Source organism: Kogia breviceps, chromosome 18 (assembly GCF_026419965.1).
Source record: "Kogia breviceps isolate mKogBre1 chromosome 18, mKogBre1 haplotype 1, whole genome shotgun sequence".
In the NCBI taxonomy this organism is placed as follows: Eukaryota; Metazoa; Chordata; class Mammalia; order Artiodactyla; family Physeteridae; genus Kogia; species Kogia breviceps.
The window spans coordinates 12,024,092-12,044,840 of NC_081327.1; the positions used below are offsets into that span (position 1 = coordinate 12,024,092).

General features: G+C 53.8%; 3 protein-coding genes across 14 annotated transcripts in view; 1 reads left to right on the plus strand and 2 right to left on the minus strand.

Annotated features, from left to right (window-relative positions):
- Window positions 1-219: 219 nt before the first annotated feature.
- MED29 (mediator complex subunit 29) lies at window positions 220-4,233 on the minus strand. Its single transcript, XM_059045847.2, has 4 exons — window positions 3,297-4,233; window positions 2,675-2,733; window positions 2,312-2,396; window positions 220-523 (listed from the first exon to the last, which is right to left on the minus strand). The coding sequence occupies exons 1-4, from the start codon at window positions 3,510-3,512 to the stop codon at window positions 281-283; spliced, it is 603 nt and encodes a 200-aa protein (XP_058901830.1). The 5' UTR covers window positions 3,513-4,233; the 3' UTR covers window positions 220-280.
- PAF1 (PAF1 homolog, Paf1/RNA polymerase II complex component) lies at window positions 3,245-8,557 on the plus strand. 2 transcript variants are annotated; one of them, XM_059045824.2, is made up of 14 exons: window positions 3,245-4,121; window positions 4,671-4,700; window positions 4,799-4,891; window positions 5,209-5,330; window positions 5,424-5,490; window positions 5,578-5,679; window positions 5,762-5,867; window positions 5,963-6,031; window positions 6,116-6,219; window positions 6,310-6,426; window positions 6,524-6,652; window positions 7,630-7,735; window positions 7,851-7,941; window positions 8,020-8,557. In XM_059045824.2, the coding sequence occupies exons 1-14, from the start codon at window positions 4,075-4,077 to the stop codon at window positions 8,415-8,417; spliced, it is 1,581 nt and encodes a 526-aa protein (XP_058901807.1). In that variant the 5' UTR covers window positions 3,245-4,074; the 3' UTR covers window positions 8,418-8,557. The 2 variants fall into 2 exon arrangements, with proteins under 2 accessions (XP_058901807.1, XP_058901806.1); XM_059045823.2 differs by having other exon boundaries at window positions 3,754-4,121; window positions 4,650-4,700.
- A 144-nt stretch (window positions 8,558-8,701) lies between these two features.
- The window catches only part of SAMD4B (sterile alpha motif domain containing 4B), a 37,875-nt gene continuing 25,827 nt past the window's right edge, over window positions 8,702-20,749 (minus strand). For 10 of the 11 annotated variants that reach the window (XM_067018713.1, XM_067018721.1, XM_059045812.2 and 7 more), the window contains 10 exons: window positions 18,179-18,418; window positions 17,497-17,606; window positions 17,251-17,337; window positions 16,157-16,499; window positions 14,970-15,055; window positions 14,349-14,467; window positions 13,340-13,538; window positions 13,027-13,150; window positions 11,160-11,243; window positions 8,702-10,949 (listed from right to left, as the gene is read on the minus strand). In XM_067018713.1, coding sequence (XP_066874814.1) covers window positions 10,921-10,949; window positions 11,160-11,243; window positions 13,027-13,150; window positions 13,340-13,538; window positions 14,349-14,467; window positions 14,970-15,055; window positions 16,157-16,499; window positions 17,251-17,337; window positions 17,497-17,606; window positions 18,179-18,418 — 1,421 coding nt within the window. In that variant the 3' untranslated portion in view covers window positions 8,702-10,920. The remainder of the gene's footprint in view (window positions 10,950-11,159; window positions 11,244-13,026; window positions 13,151-13,339; window positions 13,539-14,348; window positions 14,468-14,969; window positions 15,056-16,156; window positions 16,500-17,250; window positions 17,338-17,496; window positions 17,607-18,178; window positions 18,419-20,749) is intronic. The other variant, XM_067018722.1, reaches the window with a different exon arrangement.

The window sequence follows — 20,749 nt, forward strand, 5'->3', positions numbered from 1 at the left end:
GAGGGACCCAGTCAGGGCTCCAGAGCCAGGCCAGATGTGGGGAGAGCCCCTGGAAGAGGTCACCAACAGGCACAATCCAAAGTCCACCCTCAGCCAGGGAAGAGAGAAGGCAGCCCGCAGAGGCCAGGCCCCGCCCTGGGTGCTCCCTGCTGGCCTCTGCTGCCCCCTGCTGGCGCCAGCCGCAGTGCGCAGACAGGAAGAAAAGTCGAGAGACACAGCTGCTTTGAGGCCACTCTTCATTCCCTCCCCCACTGCCAGCCCCACTCCCAGCCCTGCCAGCTCACAGGGCACCCCCCGGGCCAGTAGGCGGTGCAGGCGTCTTGCCTGTGACCTTGTTGGCGCAGTCCAGCAGGGCAGTGTGAATGTCCTTGGCACAGGCAATCTGGGCTTTGATGACCGCCAGGTATTGCGGATAGGGCAGGCTGTCAGGCTGGACGGCGTCAGGCTTGGTGGCTGTGGGCACCAGTGTCGGAGAGTGCTTGGCACTGTCACAACTCTGTGACAGGCACTCATGGGCCAGGCGCTGTGGGCGGGCAGGCAAGGCGTGGCATCAGCCTTCACTCTGGGTACTGCCAACCCCACCCCAAGGGCCAGCCTGGGGTAGCCTTTTCAGCCTCTGGAATCCTGGGGTCTTGGGGTCAGAGCCTGGCCCTGCCACTCGCTGGGTGACCTCAGGCACGTGGCTGCTCCTCTCCGCATCTGTTTCCTCCTTTGGAAAATGGGTTTAATAACTACTTCTACTATCTAATAAGGTGAGAATGGTGAGAGCAGTGTGCAAGAGACACAGGCACAGGTCCTGGCAAGTTAACTTAAGTGCTAGTTGATGAATGTAAACTACTATTGTTGTGACTGTCCTAACCCTAGGCTTGGCATTGGCACTAGCTTCTCTGGTGGCACCTGCTCCTCCTGGTTTTCCTCCTACTTCTCTGGCTGGTCCTTCTAGATGCTTTTTAATCTACCTAAGCTTTAAATGTGGTAATTCCCGTATCCCTTCTCCTCCTCTCATTCTCATGTCCTCTAGGGGTTGTCTCACCCATACACAATACTGTTCTGACCTCTGTACTGATGACACCACTTCTATGCACCCAGCCTCCCCTAAAATTCCAGAGTTCCCATACTCTGCCCCCAAAACCACTCTCCTTCCTGGGTCCCTGTCTCAGGGACGGCCCTACCATTCCAGCGAGAGCCCCGGGCCTCATCTTGGAGGCTCCTCTCCCAGCCCGTCAGTCCCATGGCCCTGTGCACAAAGCATTCTGAGTATCTCTCCCACCTGCCTTTTCCCACTTCCTCAGGACCCTGCCCTGGTGGAACCTAGCCCTCCTGAATCCTGCCATGGGCTCCCAGCCTCCACTCTCAGCCCCTTGCACCCATCCCTCATGTGGCAGCCAGAGGCATATTCCTTAAAAAGTCCTTCGCTGCTTGAAACCCTCCATGGCTCCCCAGCACCCTCCAGGCTATATTCAAAATCCAACAAGCGCCAACGCCTACCACACTTCAGCCAGACTGAATTTCATGATGTTCCTGAAGGGAACTTAAAGCAGAAGCTGTTCCGTCTGGCTGGAACACCTTTCTACCACTACGAGCCTCCTCAGACTGACTTTTCTTTCAAAGTCCTGTTCAAAATAATGATGACAATGAAGATACTACAGGAAACATTTGCCATGTATCCAGTATCAGGTGAAGTGCTTTATATGCAAGATCTTGCTGAGTCCTTCCCCAAAATCCATTTTCCAAAGGAGGAACCCAAGGCTCAGAGGTAGAGATTGGTGGTCCGTCTGACTCCAAAGGCTGTGCTCTGAGCCATTTGCCGTCCTCTCAACTCCTGCCCTTCTTCCATTTTTGTTCCAGCCTCCGCTCAGATGTGCTCTCCACTAGTAGTCTACCCTGAGCCACTTCCTCCCTAAACCTGCCCTAGGCAGGGTCAGGTGCCTTCTCTGGACTTCCACAGCGCCCTGAGCTTCCCTCATTTTAATCCTGCCCCCTCTGCCTGTGCCTCCACGACTCCAGCCCTGAGCCTTCTGTCTGTGCTTCCCCCTTCAGAGCCCTCCATGGCCTGAGCTTCTCCCATCAGAACCCTGACTACTGTGAGCTGTCACTGTTTGAGGATATATCTGTCACCCCACTGATCTGGAAGCTCTGTGAGGGCAAAGATTGGGCAATATTGTGCCCCCAGCATCAGTTGCAGCATCAGCACAGGTCTGGGCGGCAGGAGGTGCTCAGTGAGCATGTGTCGATTGACTGAGTGAAGGTTCCTGAAGCACCAGGAACTGAGGCAGGGTTGTGGTCACCCGGTGGCTAGGAGACCCCTTACCAGGCAGAGCTCTAGCTGGTCACAGAGTGCGTAGAACTCCTCCAAACACTTGTCAAAGCGCTGAATGGGTCCATCGCTGCTCTTCCTACAGTCCAGGAGAAGAAGGTGCGGAATGTATTTCCAATCTCTGGGACTAAGTGACTACCCAACCAAGTATCCATCAGAAAACCAGGTATAGGCCCAGCATACCCGAGGCAGGGCCTAGGGGACAGTTAATAGAAGAAGGGGCAAAAAGGGCAAGGTCAGGCGCTAGGGAGCCAGGCTTGAAAGTAAGAGAAAAGTGGGGTGGGTGTGGTGCAAAGGGGATGAGTTTTCTAAGACTAGGATGGAGTTAGGACAGCCTGGAGAAAAAGGAGTACTCACTGTCCATTGTCAATGTTAGTGTTCTGAATCAAGTTCTGGGCTGCAACCTTCATCAAGGTCTAGTTTAAAGAAAAAAAAAAAAAAAAAAAGAGGTGCAGGAGATGGAGAAAGAGAAGAGGACACTTTTGGTAGATCTACACTCTTCCTTAAGATACACCCAATCTCAGGCCTCCTCTTCACTTGGCACTTCCCCTCCTGTCACTCCAGAGTAACTCCAGCTTCCATTCCTCTATAGCCATAACCACCTGTATTTTCCCAGAGGCCCGCTCTCACCTGGGGTTCTCGCCAATACCCTCCCGGACATACCTTAGAGTATGTCCCTCCCTCACCCACCACTCACGGTCAGTCTCTGTACAGGCCAGTCTTTTCCTCAGGCTTTAACGACCAGAGCTAAGTTTCTCCTTTAAACTCCCTCTCCCTCGAATTCCAGTCAGTCTCAAGCTCAAGATTCGCCCTGATCCCACCTCACACTGTCAATCCACAGAGCTTCGCTTTGGCCTCACGAAGAAGATCAAGTCTCATTCCTCTTCCCTACCTAACGCTCCTTTTGCTCTCTCCCTGACTAAACAGTCCCCCCGCCCACCCTCGTGATGTCAGATAGCCAAATCTCCCGACCAATCACCTGCAGACTTTCCTTCAGCTGCGGGATGAGCATCTTATATCGCTGCACAGGATCGAAGTCCTGTTGCTGTTGCTGCAAAAGTCCGCTCTGGGCAGGTCCCACAAGCTGTGTTGGTGGTTGTGGCTGCTGCTGGGGACCCGAGCCACCGGCCGAACTCGGACCTGACACACTAGCGGCAGAGGAAGCCGCGGAAGCCTGCTGCTGGGATGCAGCCATCTTTCTCGCTTCGCGCGCGGGAAGTGCGTCAGAAGTGCGTCTTCCCGGTTTCTTTTCAGCGTCTTCGTCTCTAGGCCCCTTTTGCTGATTAGCTCCGCCTCCCAGAAAATTTAACCAATGGGAGGAAAGAACCCACCCTCCAACTCGACTCTCAAATCCGACGTCTAGACTGAGATACCGATTCACCAATCACAAGAGGCTCTCCCTGCCTCGCTCCGCCCTTTGCCCAGACGCTCGCCAATCCGGGTGTGGTTCCAATCAGACTCTATTTCCCAGAAGGCGTCGCCGCCTGAGGCGACCTGCGGTCCTCAGAGCATTGGCGGCAGTTGGTGTTCTGGAGCTGTGAGTCAGTCCCTGGCGTTGTTTGCGCGTTTACCTGAGTACTACGTAGTACTCCAGTGTTGCTGGAACTCTTCTCACCAGCCCACCTCACTCCGACCCTATCGCTGAGGAGAGCGGTGTCAACCCGAGCCTTGCCTCGGATTGCGCGTACGCCGAAATCGGCACGCCTTTTACCGTGGCTCTTTGAGTCTCTTGTCAGGACTTATTTCGCGTCGTCGCCATGGCGCCCACTATCCAGACCCAGGCTCAGCGTGAGGATGGTCACAGGTAGGTTCTATGGCGCTTGGCTGTACTGTTTTTCTTTACGTTTGGGTAGGCATTGGCGAGGTGGGAGGGTCGAGCCCAGTTTTCAGCTTACAACCTCACCAGCCCGCCCCCGCAGGTCAGCCCGTGACGTCAAGTAGCGCTCACCCGCTCACGGGGGCGGGTCTCAGAAGGCGTATTGCCCCCCTCTTTCCCTGCGGTGGACTTCTGGAATTAAGCTCTTGGGGACTTTACCCAGAAGGGATTTTTTATTTTTCCAGTCAAACGTCTGGAGACCCCTTTTCCCGAATTGAGCATGACTCTTTTTATTAAAGCATTTGAACACATCGCCTTCAAAAGGTATTGAGCACTTGGCTTTATTCATTAAAGCCTTTAGGGACACCGAAAGGAATACGTGACACTCTCCATTAGAGCACTTGGGACACCCCTACGAAGAGGAATTAGCGTTTGTCACTCTCTCCTTCCCCTTTAAAAGCTTGGAAAAAACCCCTTTGCTCTCCTGTCAATCCCGTTCTTTCCATCTTTTGTCAGTGTATCTCTTTTACCCACCAGGCCCAATTCTCACCGGACTTTGCCTGAGAGGTGAGCTCCATTGTGTTTTCTTAGGACGGGTGGGCCAGTGGGGGCTGCGAACAGAGGTGGGGCATCAGGGGCCGGGTTTTGAGCCACTGTGTTCCCAGGTCTGGAGTCGTCTGCCGAGTCAAGTACTGCAATAGCCTCCCTGACATCCCCTTCGACCCCAAGTTCATCACCTATCCTTTCGACCAGAACAGGTGAGACTGCACATGGGGGTTAGGGAAACGCCTCACTTAGAATATGAGTTCCTTGCGGGCAAGGACTGCTTCTCTTGTTGACTGTTAAGGCATACAACAGTAGCTAGCACATAATAGTAGGTGCCCCGTAAATATTTAAGTAGAGAAGTAAGCAGTATCCAAGTCTCTTCCCACTGGAGAGCTGCGAGCCTGCTGACCCCAACATGGGGGACATTTCATTCGGAGTTCCTCCCTGGAGGAGCGTAGCCTCTGGGAAGCAGGGATGTGACGGATACGGCTGGAATCAGGCAACCATATGGTTATGTTTCCCCACCCAGGTTCGTCCAGTACAAAGCAACTTCCTTGGAGAAACAGCACAAACATGATCTCCTGACTGAGCCAGACCTGGGAGTTACCATTGACCTCATCAACCCTGATACCTACCGCATCGACCCCAATGGTGTGTTGGGAGACAGGGAGGGCCTGCCCTAGGCTTGCGAGGACTGGCTGTGGTCCTCCGTCATAGTCCTCCTCTCACCTTGTTCTCTCCTAGTACTCCTAGATCCAGCTGATGAGAAGCTTTTGGAAGAGGAGATTCAGGCCCCTACCAGCTCCAAGAGGTGAGGGGGTGCTGAGTGGGGACTCAGGACTGGTTCTGATGGGAAGAAGGCAGTGGGGTCCTGAGGTGCCCCATTCTCCCATGCCAGATCCCAGCAGCATGCAAAGGTGGTGCCATGGATGCGGAAGACAGAGTACATCTCCACCGAGTTCAATCGTTATGGCATTTCCAATGAGAAGCCTGAGGTTAAGTAAGTTGTGGTGGATAGGGAGGGAAGGTGGAGCATTCAGGTGTATCCAGTGGCCTCTAAAGGTCTTTTTCTTCTTCTCTAGGATTGGGGTTTCTGTGAAGCAGCAGTTCACTGAGGAAGAAATATACAAAGACAGGGATAGCCAGATCACAGCTATTGAGAAGACTTTTGAGGATGCCCAGAAATCCGTAATTGAGGGACTGGGATGGGGGCGGGGAGGCAGACAAAGGTGTGGTTCCAGAGCACTTTGTACTCCTTCTCACCCTGTTTTTGCCTCTGCCAGATCTCCCAGCATTACAGCAAGCCCCGAGTGACACCAGTGGAGGTCATGCCTGTCTTTCCAGATTTTAAGGTCAGATCCAGGGCAGGGGGCAGAGAGGGATAGCCTGCCATCTCTGCCTGTCCCAGTCTAACCCCAATACCCTCCATCTCCCAGATGTGGATCAACCCTTGTGCTCAGGTAATCTTTGATTCAGACCCTGCCCCCAAGGACACAAGTGGTGCAGCTGCATTGGAGATGATGTCTCAGGCCATGATCAGGTAAGTGGTCCTGCTGTCCACCTTGGCCTGCTTCTTATTGTCTCTTTCTCCTCACTCACTCTTAACTGCTCCTCCTTTTCCCCCAACCAGGGGCATGATGGATGAGGAAGGGAACCAATTTGTGGCTTACTTCCTGCCTGTGGAAGAAACACTGAAGAAGCGAAAACGGGACCAGGAAGAGGAGATGGATTATGCACCAGATGACGTGTGCGTGGGTTGGGGTTAGGTTTTTGGTATTAAGAAGTGTCTCCTTTTCTCCCTCACAGGGAAGAAATGGGGCTGACCCTATCCCTTTTATCCTCAGGTACGACTACAAGATTGCTCGGGAGTACAACTGGAATGTGAAGAACAAGGCTAGCAAGGGCTACGAGGAAAACTACTTCTTCATCTTCCGAGAGGGTGATGGGGTTTACTACAATGAATTGGAGACCAGGTACTCAGCACAGTCCTACCTCACTCAGATTAGCCTGGGCTTGTACTTCAGTACCCGGGGGTATGCAAGAGCCACCCTGGAGGTCATTTATACCTAAAGATTTGCCGTGTGCATTTGTAAGAGCAGAAGCCTGTTCATGCACGTGGGCTGGACCTGGTTCTAACACAAGAGCCCAGAAAGAAAATCTTTACTTAACACTGGAGATATTTAGAGCTTTCGTGTAGGGTAGGACTACCAAGTTTACTGATACTAATGAGACTTCATGTAAGAGTAAACATAGCTAAAGTATGGAGTAATACGTAAAATTAGCATAAATGAAGCACTAGATACCCAAGTTCAAAAAACATGACCCCCCTGCCAGACTTCCCTGATGGTTAAAAGTTTACTGCTGTGTTGGGACCCTTGCTGTAAAGCTTGGGAAAGTGTAACCGGGAGTTTCTATTTAAAGGAGAGATCCAAATTCTGATCCCATTAAGCCAGGCAAAAAATCTAAAAGGCACAGTGGGCTGCTGGGGGCTGGGTGACCTGGAGCTCTCCGCAACCTCCAAGGGGCACTGTGACTCAGCACAGCAACCCATTTGCTCAGGGTGGGGGTGAGGGGGTGGCGGCAAGGCAACAAAGGGCCAGGGTGGGTCACAGAATCTTATTTTCCAAAAGCCAGAAATCCAGATTCTGTTCTTTTAAAGTGTTGGTATCTAATTCACATTAAAGTCTCTTTCTTTATACGTTTATGTGTACAGGGCGTACATATACACATATATAAAGTGCAGGGCAACCAAACTGCTATCCTGACGGCTATCATGCCACCCGTCCCTTACCCCCAAGTTTAGTCTCCTTTATTCAGTCTGTATTTATTCTGGTCTGCTCTAGGCTAAGCATAGATGAGTAAGGATGGGTAAGAACCATATTAGACCAGATTCCCCACGGGGATCCTTAAGTGAATCTCACGCACCCCTCCCCTAACTCCACCACCGCAGGGTCCGCCTGAGTAAGCGCCGAGCCAAGGCTGGGGTTCAGTCGGGTACCAATGCCCTGCTTGTGGTCAAACACCGGGACATGAATGAGAAGGAACTAGAAGCCCAGGTAACAAGCACCACTGATCCAGGGCACCCATGGGGAGGGTGGTAGTTTGTGAGGAGTGGGACAGGAACCAGATAGAACACCCTCTCCCCTTTCCCCTCAACCCTGCTGCTTCCAGGAGGCACGGAAAGCCCAGCTGGAGAACCACGAACCCGAGGAGGAAGAAGAGGAGGAAATGGAGACGGAAGAGAAAGAAGCTGGGGGCTCAGGTAAAGCTGGATGGGCCAAACTCTGGGAGCCCTGGGAGGGTGGGGAACTGGGTCTTACTTCTTCTTGCTCCTTCACAGATGAGGAACGAGAGAAGGGCAGCAGCAGTGAGAAGGAAGGCAGTGAGGATGAGCGCTCAGGCAGTGAGAGTGAACGTGAGGAGGGTGACAGGGACGAGGCGAGTGACAAGAGTGGCAGCGGTGAGGATGAAAGCAGTGAGGATGAGGCCCGGGCTGCCAGGGACAAAGAGGAGATCTTCGGCAGTGATGCTGATTCGGAGGACGACGCTGACTCTGACGATGAGGACAGAGGACGGGCCCACGGCAGTGAAAATGATTCAGACAGTGGCAGCGATGGGGGTGGCCAGCGGAGCCGGAGCGCCAGTCCCTTCCCCAGTGGCAGCGAGCATTCTGCTCAGGAAGATGGCAGTGAAGCCGCAGCTTCCGATTCCAGTGAAGCTGAAAGTGACAGTGACTGAGTCCCAGGGCCTTCAGGACCGGTGCATATAGTTATTTCGTGCAGGAAGGCACTTTTCGAGTGGTCTCTTTGTGAGCCTTTTGCTTTGTTTCCCTCTCCTCCAAACCTCTGCTGTTAATAAAGCCAGCTTCTCTTCACTTACCCTCCCAGGCACCATGGTCTCATTCTCCTGCCCCCACCACCCCCGCACCCCTGGTGCTTAAGGCACAGAAGCAAAGGCCACAAAGGCAGGGCCACTAGGTTTTTCATGAAATGTAGCATAACAAAGGTCAGAATCCTTTTTGTTTGTTTGGTTTTTTTTTTTTTTTTTTTTTCCAAAATAAGCCCAGACCATTAAACAAGTGAAACTCCAACAAATAAGTCTTCTCCAACAGCGAGAAAAACTGTACAGTTACTCAAAGCTGATTCTGCCGGTGGGGCTGGGAATAGAAGGGAGAGTGAAATCATGGTGGAGGGGCAGGGGCCGGGGAGGGTCGGGAGTGGATCAGGGTCCTGCCCATCAGAGTGGGGCCGCCTGCGTCCTGCACACTCTGCTGACAGGTGGGGGGAGGGGGACAGCTCTTGCCTCCCACTGTGTATGGGGGTGTCCCTCACCGCCTCCCAGGGCCAGGAAGACCCAGCTCACCCTGATGGGTAGTGAACAAGAAAGGACTGGCTGGGAGGAGGTGAGGGTCTCTAAGAGGGACACCCTGCTGATTCCAAAACGAGGTGGCCCCTGTCCATCCCACTTCCCTGGGCTAGGAGAGGACTGGAGAAGCCCTGGGAGTTGGAGGGGAATGAGCAAAGGCACAGAAACATGGAGGGGCCGGGGTGGGGGACTTGCATAGGTTGATGAGTGTGCAAGAGGTACATAAATAAACCTGACACCCTACCCAGCCCGGCACTAGGAGAGGAGGTGGGGACCTAGAGCAGGTCCCCAGGGCCACCCCACCCCCTGGCTTCCTCCCCCTCCCTGGGCTCAGAGTTGAGGGAGGTCCAGACCAGGAGAGCAGAGGCAAGAAGGTCTGGGGAATGGGTGAGTGCAGGGAGGGTGGTGGTTTTAAAATTTTTTTTTTTTGGTTTTTTTTTTTCCCAACATTTTGTATCTTTAATAACATACACAATGGTTACCAGCCATATTCATAACAAAAGTTATTCATAAAATGTATCTAAAAATAACATTTTTTCCTTTTCGGTGTGAAAAGCTTGAGAATGTCCCAGTGTGGGGGGGGCGGGTTGAGGGGGACAGGGGGTTGGAATAGAGGACCCTGGCTTCCCTACAGCCTGAACCCCCAAATCCCCTCCCTCCACCTGGGCCCCAGCACAACCCCTCAGGAGGAACAGGGAGCGGAGGGTCTGTATGACTCAGGGGCTGGGACGAATCTCTGGCTTATGATAGTGTTCCACTTAAGTGAGGTCATGACAGAATGGGGGGTGGGGGTCGGGTAAGGGTGAAAGAAAAGGGGATGGGGGTGGGGAAAGAAACCAAAAACCATCCCCTTTCCCTTATTCCTTACCCCCAAGTCTTTCAGCAACCAGACCTGGGAGTGGAGAAGGGTTTGTGTCGGTGGGGGAAGGAGACGTTAAGGCAACAGACTTCCTGACCTCACTGGCTGCCCTGGCTCCCAGCCTTCAACCTCCGCATCTGAGGAGCCAGGGCTGGGGGCAAGTGGGGAAGGGCTAGAGGGGTCTGGAGGAGAGGGCTCTGCCCTCTCCCCTCGTAAAATTCAGGCTCCCCCCTGCCACTTTCTTGGCTCAGAGAGAGGCCTGGGGATTCTAAAAATGAGAGGGAATGATCAGAGAGAAAAACCGTTAAGAACTATATAAATATGTATCTTAAATAGGCCTAAGAAATTAATTGCAGAGAACCTCTGATAAACAGGGCAAAAGGAGGTGAGTGAGAGGAGAGTGGCTCCTGTCCTTGGGGAATGATGGGAATGGGGAAGGAGAAGAAGGCGGCAAGGAGGTGAGGGGGGAGGGGGGAGGGAGAGAGAGAGACAGAGAGCGCGGGAAGACAGACACGCTCCTCTCCTCACCGGCCTTTATCTCCTCAGCTCCTCTCAAATAACGTTCAGGAGAGCAGATTATCTACCTCACTCATCTCTCCCCAAATGTCAGATGGTTCTGAGCAGGTCCCACAAGACAGTGGGTCAGTGAGTCTCTGGGGGAGACTGTTTCCTTGGGAGGGGCAGGTGGCCGGCAGTCTGGAGGAGGAAGGGGTGGGATGGGGCCAGGTAGGAGATGAAGGAGGGAAGGAGGGGGCAGGCAGGCTGGCCAGTCCCTGCCCCCTTTATCCTGGCTACCCCCTACCTCCCTGGGCCTCAGCAGAGATCCCTCGACGGGCCTGGGAGTGAGCAAGGCGTGTGCCAATGTTAAACAAAAGTTAAAAGGGTGAGAGAGTAGAAAAATATTAGAATGTATAGCTGAGCCAGCCCACCCTCTCGCTGTCGCGGAGAAGCCCGTTGGGGGTTTGGCCCCCGCCCGCCGCCCGGGGAGCCTATGGGTGCGCTGGGCTGTGGGTCCCGTCAGATGGTGGAGGTTTTGTCTGTCCCATCTGTGGTAAGAAAGGGAGGAAGGGAGGAAGGTCAGGAGCTGGCGGGAGGCCCAAGAAAAGGTGCTCAGGTAGCCTGTCATCCCAGTCAGGCCCTCCCTGGAGTCCGGCCTCCCCTGGGGACCCCTCAGGATGACTCTGAGTTGCTCAGTTCAGAGGTGGAGACGCTGGTGGGTAGGTGGGAGCTGGGTCAGGGAAAGAGGAAATGCTCACCACCCAAGGCGTGTTCTGTCATGCTCAGACACAGAGACTCCAGAGTGGGATTGATCTCCAGGTCAGGCCCAGGTACCGGGCAGTCTGGGTGGGAGAGAGGAGAATAGAAGCAGTAAGGACTGGACTGGAATGAAAGGTAGTCATGAAGACAAAGGCTGGCATGAGGGAGAGGCTGAGGGGGACGAGAGGAAAAGGGAGGGACGGAAAGTAAAGGCAAGAGACAGAGACACAGAGAATGTAAGACATGCACACACCTGGGTGGAAGATATGACTGGGCAGAGCTGAAGGACAGACAGGCCTGGGAGTGCCACTAAGCAGGCAGAGGTGATGATGGCAAGGGCAGAGGCTTGGCAACACAGAGAAAGGATGACAGGAAGTAATGTAAAGCTGGGGGAGCTGCTTGGAGGCCACGACTATTTTGGACACACTACATGTTCCCTTGGGCACAGTGAGGGCATCTGCCCTGAGCACTGGGCAGCCCCGTGCTCCCTGACTGACGACTTGCTCTGTACTTGGTGCAGAAGCTTAATTAGAACTCTTCCCTCCCACCTGGACTTGCTCCTCTGGCAGGACGCTGTCGGGGAAGGCCTATCAGGCAGGGCAAAACTGGACAGCAGCCATGGGGGCTGGTCTTCATACAGTCTCTCAAAGGGCCTCCTGTTCTGGCACCTGGGCAACAGCCCACTAGGTCCCTGGGGAGACCTGACACCACCCACTGCTTAAAACCCTTCCTGGGCTCCTCAATGCTTCTAGAGGAACTCTGAGCTTTTAACCTAGGTTTAGAAGACCCTGCTCTTTCGTGCTCCAGCCTCACCTCTCATGACCTCCCCTCTCAACCCATGAGCCATGTCAGACCATCTGTCTCTCCTTAATAAAAAAAATTTTTGACCTTGGGCAAATCACCTCTCTGAGACTCAGATTCCTGATTAATAAGATGGGAATAATATCAGTGCCTTCACATGTGCAGTTGGGAGGATTTCATTCAACAGCGCAGGAAAGCTGTCTGACACACAGTCTAGCACACGGCACACTGGTGAAAAGAACTGTTCTCATTTTTTACTCCTGTAATTCATCCATCTAGTCACTTAATATCATTTACAGATGTCTACCATGTGCCAAGCCCTGTGCTAGGATGAATGGGACAAATGGGGTCTCCTGCCTCCTATAGATGGCAGTTCGCATAATCTCCTAAAGAATCCCTATTGATTTGGCTATTTGTGACATGAAGAGCTTGGGGTCACAGGCAAATCTAAGCTCTCTCTAGAGGAAGCCCTTTCCAAACCAGCCTTATCTGCTTCTGCAGCCTCAGTGCCCAGCAGCAGGCCTGGCACAGGGAGTCAGCCCTGACTTACTGAGCAAGGCAGGGCTAGCGCTTCTCTAACCTCCCTTTTGCCCACTTTGCCCTCATTCTAACCTCCCATCTCTAGGCTGATCTGTGAGCAGAGGGGAAGACAGCCCTTCCACCCTTTAGTGTAGAACCGTTCCAAGAGCTGAAGTCTACTGGTTCCTGCTTGGTCACCTGGCTCCTGAAAGAATGCCAGTGGACTGACAGGCAGGAGGACTCCCTTCTATAGACACCTGGCTGCTGTGACTGTCTCATCCCCTCCACCCTTCCAAACTGAGTACTTAATGATTCTCAAAGAAGACGGGGACAGAGACCAGTATGAACACTAAGATTTTGACACAGGGAGGGAGAGAGATAGAGATGGGGGGTGGGGTGGGAATAAGGAGTGAGAGAAGATGACAGGAAGGGGGAGAAAGACAGAGAGACAACACATGCAAGGGATAGTGGTACAAGACCCAGAAGAGAAAAGAAAGGCCACCTAAGGGTGCTGTTGAGGCTGAGTCCTAAGGGTGGGCACTGTACCTGGAGGGAACATGAGAATGGCCTGGGGGGACGAGTGGACCGGCAGCGAGTGGGTCCGCTGCACAGAGCTGCGGCTCTGGCTGGGCATGCTGTTGCTGCCTCCAGGGTTGGCAAACCACAGGTTCTGCATGTGGCATGGGAGAGAGAAAGCAGTGCGTGAGCGGGGAAGAGGCCCAGACCCAGGAGTGGTGGAGCTGGCAGAGCTGTCCCCTCCCCTCTACGCTGGGCCCAGACACAAAGATATGGACACATATCTCAGGCACCACCACCCCAACCCCAGAAGTGCCAGGTCCTTTGCTTCCAGCTGGCTCACCTGTCGGCCCTGGCCCCCAAGGCTGGGGCTGGTGAGGGCATGTCGAGGGGAGATGCCCCCAATGCCCGAGGGGCTCAGAAGGCCCATTCTGCCAGGCGGAAGGGCCCGGGGAGGCATTGGGAACTGCCGCTGGGTCCGCCGGGCCACCCCCATCCCCACAGAGCCAGCTATGGGGAGTGAGTTGGAGCCGAAAGCCCAGCTGTGAGAGAGCAGAAGGCAGGGTGTCAGTTTAGGTGGATGGGGCTCATCTGTTCACCTCTTCCTCACACCCCCCCACAGCCCCCATGGGTAGATAGAATACAGATCTGCTCTGAGCAGGGATTCCCTGTCCAAGTCCCTGCCCTGTACATTGTCTCCTCCTGCCCCAGGGGTACTCCCAGGATGGAGACGGGGAGTGTATGAAGATTTCCTCAAGTCCACTCAAAGTAGTTCTCCTAGGGGCTTCCCTGGTGGCGCAGTGGTTGAGAGTCTGCCTGCCGATGCAGGGGACACGGGTTCATGCCCCGGTCTGGGAAGATCCCACATGCCGCGGAGCGTCTGGGCCCGTGAGCCATGGCCGCTGAGGCTGAGCCTGCGCGTCCGGAGCCTGTGCTCCGCAACGGGAGAGGCCACAAGAGTGAGAGGCCCGCGTACCGCAAAAAAAAAAAAAAAAAAGTAGTTCTCCTAATTAACTTCAATTCTCAAGCGCAATATTTCTGTTGTTTGTTTGGAGTGAGAAGGGACTTCAGAGCTCTCTGCACACAGGTGAGGAGAACAAGGGACAGGCAAGGGGCCAGCTATGGGGACATGTGCTGGTTTTGCCAGCTCAGCACTCTATTCTAATGGAAAATCAGGGACCACCTGATTTTCTATGGCGAAGTCCTCACTGGGTGACTTATATAAAGACACCCAGTTACTGAATGAGTATAACAGGATTCCCAGCCCAAAACGCAATCACCCCTCTAGGCTCTATCTGTCAACCAACGAGGGCCTAGGGAGGGAAGTGCCTGTGCCCTGGCCGCCCGCCTACCCTTTCTGCTGCCGGTAGTTCTGCATCTCTAGTGCGGCTTTGCGCGGGAAGGTCCGGAGGAGCTTCAGCACTTGCTGTTTCCAGGACAACAGCCGTTTCTTCTGTGTTTCCGTGAAAGCCTAGAATTAGGGGGGTGAAAGGGGTGTGTGTGCTTCTTTCACATTTGCCTTCCATCCATTTGCTCAAATATTTATCAACTGCCTGTGCTGGTCAATGCTGGGACACAGAGGTGACCTGTGCTCACGGAGCTTACAGTTTAGTTGGGGAGAAGATACACACGCATTCATAACAGTGATAAATGCCGTGAGGGAGAAGCACAGGAGGCACAAGAAACCTGATGTTATGAAGGGCTGGTCAAGGCATCCCTGAAATACAGATGTATCAACTGAGATATGAGGGGCCAGCAGACAGGAGAGGGACTTACTCCCCAAAGGATCATGTACTAAGGCTCTAAGAATGAGTGCTCAGGGGCATCCACTGACCCCAACACTGGTAAGGATGAGGGCTGGAGAGGTGGGCAGGTGTCAGTCAGGCAGGGCCCTATTGGCTACATAAGGAATGTTGGTCCTGAGAGTGATGGGGCAGCCTTTCCCTTCTTGGGACCCCTAGAGAAGGCCTCACCTCATGAGTCAGGCACTTTTCGATGAGCTGGAGGTAACTGGTGATGTTCTCCTCGTCTGGTCGGGACACCAGCAGCTGGGTGCACACTTGGGGACATGGGAAAGGGCAGGAGGTTAGCTACCAGCACGCCCTCTGCCATGTTCCAGCTTCCCTGGCCCAGCTGGGTGGCACAGAAGATGGGTCAGGAAACTCATGCTGGATGAGTACTAGCTATGTGCCAAGCACTGTACCTGGCTTATCACTAGGATATATAAAGTGCCCACCATAGTGCCTGGCATAAAGCAGATGTGAAGTCAATGATACCTTTTCTCCTTTTAAAGTCTTGCAACAGTCTCATCAACGTAGGCATTTTTAGCCTGAGGCTCAGAGAGGTTGAGTCACTTGTCCCAGGCCACACAGCTAAAAGAACTTAGACCTGGGACTTCCCTGGTAGTGCAGTAGTTAAGAACCCGCCTGCCAATGCAGGGGACACAGGTTTGAGCCCTGGTCCGGAAAAATCCCACAGGCAGCGAAGCAACTAAGCCCGTGAGCCACAACTACCGAGCCTGCGCTCTAGAGCCCGCATGCCACAACTACTGGAGCCCGTGCACCTAGAGCCCGTGCTCTGCAACAAGAGAGGCCACCGTAATAAGCCTGCGCACTGAAATGGAAGAGTAGCCACTGCTCGCCACAACTAGAGAAAGCCCATGCGCAGCAATGAAGACCCAATGCAGCCAAAAATAAATAAATAAATTTATATATTAAAAAAAAAAAACTTATTTAAAAAAAAACAAACAAACTTAAACCCAAGTGTAAAGTTGCCTACACTGTGCTGCCTTAGGAAAAGGTGAGCCCTTTAAGAGCTTCACCATACCCATCCCGTGGACTTCAGTCCCCTCTGAAAGAACCAATGGATTCGCCTTATCTGTTCACTCCTAACTGTATGCAGTTTCCACTGACACAATGTCCCATCTTCTGCTCAGGCTGAAGACACTTGGAGGGTAAGAGCTGTCTCCCACCATCAGCCTGGACGCACCCGAGGGCAGGGGCCCTGTCATCTCAGTCTTAGCCACTCTCTGTAGTGCTCTAATCCTCAGAGTGCTTTGAAAAGTTTTGCTTCCATCATTTAAATTGGATTTGACCTTTGATGCCTGGGTTCACTTGGCACCCTGCCCCAGAATTTCCTGCTGGGCCCTGGGTGGTCTCACCTTTGCCCATCACCCGTGTAAACTGACTGGGGATGTCTCCATCAGCAACGGGAGCCGGGGCTGGCTCACTGCCGTCAGTGGGAGCTGGAGCTGGTGGAGGGGGGTAGCCCTCTGCAGCTGGAGGGTCCTTGGCCTCACTGCCCTTGTCTTTGCCAGGGTGAGCCAGGGGAGGCTCTGCACCTGGCAGCGGCGGCTCCCCCCGGCCCCCGTCCTTGGCAGTAGAGGTGGTGGCGGTGGCGGCAGCCACAGTGGCCTGGAGGACACTGTAGGCCTTGATGGGGGTGATGATGATCTGCTGCAGCTCCTGCAGAGCGTTTCGCAGATTCCCGCCTTCCAGCACATCCTGAGTGGGGAAGACACAGCCTAGGTCACATGCCAACCCCCAGAACTACGCAGAATGACTATACATGTGGGGTCAAACAGTCCTTGCAGAGAGCTGGTGGGACCCTGGGTTCCAGCACACAGAGAAGGCAGGTAAGGGCGCTGCCAGAGCATACACACACACACACACACACACACACACACACACACACACACACATCTGTACATATACATTCCCTCTTCCCCCACTCAAGGTAGAGTCCCACGGAGCTTAGAAGGTGGGGCCTCAGGGTCCCACCGAGGATAGAACCAGATTCAGACCCAGAGATCTGGACTAAGACACTGAAGGGGGCAAAAACCAGAAGGTAAGTGGCAGGGAAAGGGAAAAAGGGATGCAAATCAAGGCAGATATGTAAGGAGAGTGAGCAGATAAGAAACAACCAACTGGAAAGAGAGATCATGCACACAGGGGAGACACTCTGCTCTATCAGAAAGAGCTGTTAGAAATGGAAAAGTGAAATGGAAGAGACGGGCTGAGTCAACAAACAAGATTCTGGAGACATAGGCCAGGACAGACAGGGAGGAGAGCCTCTTAGCTTAGCCACAGCAAGTGAGCCCTGTGATCGGACCTGCACTTGGTCCCTGGACCCTGGTTCCCTAGGGCTGGGGAGATCCCGTGGGGGCCACATGGGCAGCAAAGCTGATCCAGAGACTTCAGCCACTAGCAGCACTGGGTAGCCAGTTGGCCTTCGATGGGGATACTAGGTCCTCACCTTCTCCAGGGATTTGAGGACACTCTGCCTCTCGCGCAGCTTCTGGATGCTCAGGGCTATCTTGTGGCGGGCACCTTTGGTGACATTCTGTGGTAAGGCAGAAGGGGATAGGAAGCTGGAAATGGGAGGCTGAGGTACTCAACATGCCCCAACAAGGCCCAAAGAGACAGAGGAGGCTTGGGCTGCAAGGGTAATGTCAAAATGGTACTGTCCCCAACTCCACCCTGATGGTCCCCTCGGCTTCACCTGAGACTCCAAGTGCTGTTCAGTCAGTGTCATCATCTCCTCATAGCTCATCTGTGAGAAGAGGGCCGCGTACTTGTGCAAGCGGAGGCTCTTAAGCCACGAGGGCACATCTGTGGAAAAGAAGGGAGGGCCTAAGATCAGGAATCTGGCCCTGGTGACAGTTGTGGGGAAGGACCAAGCATAAATCATAGGCAGACTTAAAAGCTGTAGAAAATTGGAAGGAGGTAGGGAGAAGCCAAGGGTCCGTAAGCTACCTTCTTCTGTCCAGCCAGACCCTTCCAGGTGGCCTTCCCTGGTCAGAACACCTGATACTCCTGAGTTGCTGGGTTGGATGTGCACTAGGATGACCTCTGATGTCTCTAAAAGTATTCCTGGAACCTCTATTCCATCGGTTACTTCTGTGTCCTGGCTTTCTTGTCAGACTGCTGTGCCTGAGGGCAGGTGCTTTTCCCCCATCAGACTGGGACCTGTGGGCATCCCTCTGCTCAGTCTTAAGCCCTAAGGGCAGGGCCTGTGCACTCTCCTCAGACCTGTGCCCTTCTTGGGGATGGAGGGGGGAGAGGAAGAATTGGGTGGGGAGGGACAGGACAGGCGGGGTGGCAGCTACAAGCTCTCTTCTGTCCTTGTAAGCTCTGTGGAAGCCTCCTGAGGAGGGTCCTAATGCTACTCTCCCCCATTGTACCTTTCATGCCACTGCCGTCCTCCTGAAAAGTGTTCCGGCTGGAGCCCTGCTCCTCCGTCTGCTCGCTGCCAGAGGAGGCCACGCTGCTCTGGGGCGAGAGGGGTGCGTGGTCGGGCGTGGTGAAAGCAGCCCGGGCCCCAAGCTCCTCTGGACTCGGCCACTCACCAGGGGCCTGGGGGCTCGTGGGGATGAGCGACATGGAGCGCTTCAGCGGGCTGGGGTGGATTTGGCAGGGGAGACCTGGCCGGAGGGGGAGAGAGGCAAGAGGTCAGGCTTGGGGATCTGACCACAGGAGACCGTGTCCCCCTGGTCAGTGCCATGGATGGCAGCTCAGCCCTGGAATCCAACAAGAGGAAGGGACCCTGGGGTCTGAGGGGAACTACCTACCAGGTACTGCTGGTTCCCTCATTCCTCCACCCCCCAATCCATCAGCAAGCTCTCAGCCACTTCTCTGAACTGCTCCACTTCCTCTGCTAGCACCCTGGGCCAAGTCACTGGCATCCCTAGCTGGAATTACTGTCACAACCTCCTCATCAGTTTCTTGCCTTCATCCTTGCGCCCTACAGTCTAGTCAACTCACAACAGCCGCACTGATCCTTCTTAAAAATGCAACTGACCCAGTCAGTCCCCCACTAAATCTTACCTGTAGCTTCCCTTCACACAGAGAATAAAATTCAAACTCTTCCCCCAACACCTACAAAGCCCTGCAGGATCTGGGCCCTGCTCACCTCTGACATCTCATCCATCTTATATAACTCACCCCTTTGGTTCAAGCCCTTCTAGCCTTTGCCGCACCCCCGCCCCAATCTGTTCCTGGAACACTCAAGCTTGTTCCAGCCTCAGGACTTCTATGCTTGCTCGCTCTTCTTGTTCTCCTGATCTTAGCAGTTGGCTCCCCCAGGTCTCATCTCAAACAATCACCTCTTCTGAGGCTTTCCCTGAACCCGCAGTCAGCAGTAGCTGTCCCCCACCAACCCCCTATCATTATCACTCTGCCTTTTCTTTTTTTTTTTTTTTTTTTTTTTTTGCGGTACGCGGGCCTCTCACTGTTGTGGCCTCTCCCGTCGCGGAGCACAGGCTCTGGAGGCCCAGCGGCCACGGCTCACGGGCCCAGCCGCTCCACGTCATGTGGGATCTTCCCGGACCGGGGCACGAACCCGTGTCCCCTGCATCGGCAGGCGGACTCTCAACCACTGCGCCACCAGGGAAGCCCTGCCTTATCTTTCTTACAGCACCTATCACAGCTTGCAATGACCTTATCTAGTTATTTGTTCACTTGCTTATTAACTGTATGGCCCTCCTACAAGACCTGTGACAGCAGGGCCCTGTCCTGTCTTAAATATCATTGTATCCTCAGTCATTACAATGGGGCCTCGACTAGAGGAGGTTCTTCACAACTACTTGCAAAGTAAGTGAATGAAGTACATAAACTGCTCCCTCAACATCTGTTATTGGGCTTCACCACCTCCCAAAGATTCTTCCTATACTGAGCCCAAATCAGGGTGAATCCAGGCCCTCATCCACAGGATGTTTCGCATCCTCCATCCATCCCATTCCTGAGATAAGAAAAACGATCCAACTTGATTTTTAACCATTCTAAGGACAGGGCAGGTTCCCATGAGCTTCCAGACCTTTACAAGTGCTATTCCCTCCCCTAGCTCACCTCTCGTCCACCCTCATCTGCCAGCCACTTCAGCCTTCACTCCTGGCTCAAGTGTTCCCTCTTCTGTGACTCCTTCCTCTGTGTTCCCTGGGCCCCTGTGCTGCTACCTCAAGTCCAGTACTTCCTGCCCCCTTCACTAGTCTGCCTCACACTGGACTCTGGGCTTCTGCAGGATGGCAGCAAGCCTGCCCAATCATTTCTGTACCTCCAGGTCAGGGCAAGATACACAGGAATTTTCAAAGTTTCACTAAGTCCAAAAGGAGGGCACCCACCATCCTAAGGGTGCTAAGGGGGCCTCTGAGCTTGACACAGGAAATCTAGAAGCATCCCAAGTCAAAAAAGAAAAGGAAACAAAGCCAAAAAGCTTTACCCTGGGTAGGTGAGAACATCAAGGCCTGGGGAACTGAAGTCCTTTGCCCCAGTTCCCACAAAGAGTTGGGAGGCAGAGACAGAAGAACCCCAGCCTTGTTTCTGATGGAAAGGCTGGGATTCCTGCCAGTGCTACACTGACACCCAGCCTCAGAAGGACAACCAGCCTGGTACAGGCCCCCAAAGCGCCTTCCCTCACCTGTGACAGTTATCTATGCTCCTGGCCAGGAAGTCACCTGAGGGAGAGGGCAGTGCATTGATCCCACCCACTAAGGCTAGCCTCCTCCCCCTGTGACTTCTGGGGTTCTCTGCAAGGGGCTCCTCCAAGCCTCTGGACTCCTAGAAGATGTCACCCTCTGGGCCCTGGGGGTGGCTGGGTAACCCTTAACACAGGCCTTTTTTTTTCGCCTGTCTTGGTGTTCCTGCCTTCCTTCTTCCTCCCTTCTCAACCAAGAAGCGGGCAGGCGAGGCTGAGAGGGCTGGAAATTATCCTGATTGGAACGATTGTGCAGTTTCTGAGGAGCCCTTTTTGGACCCAC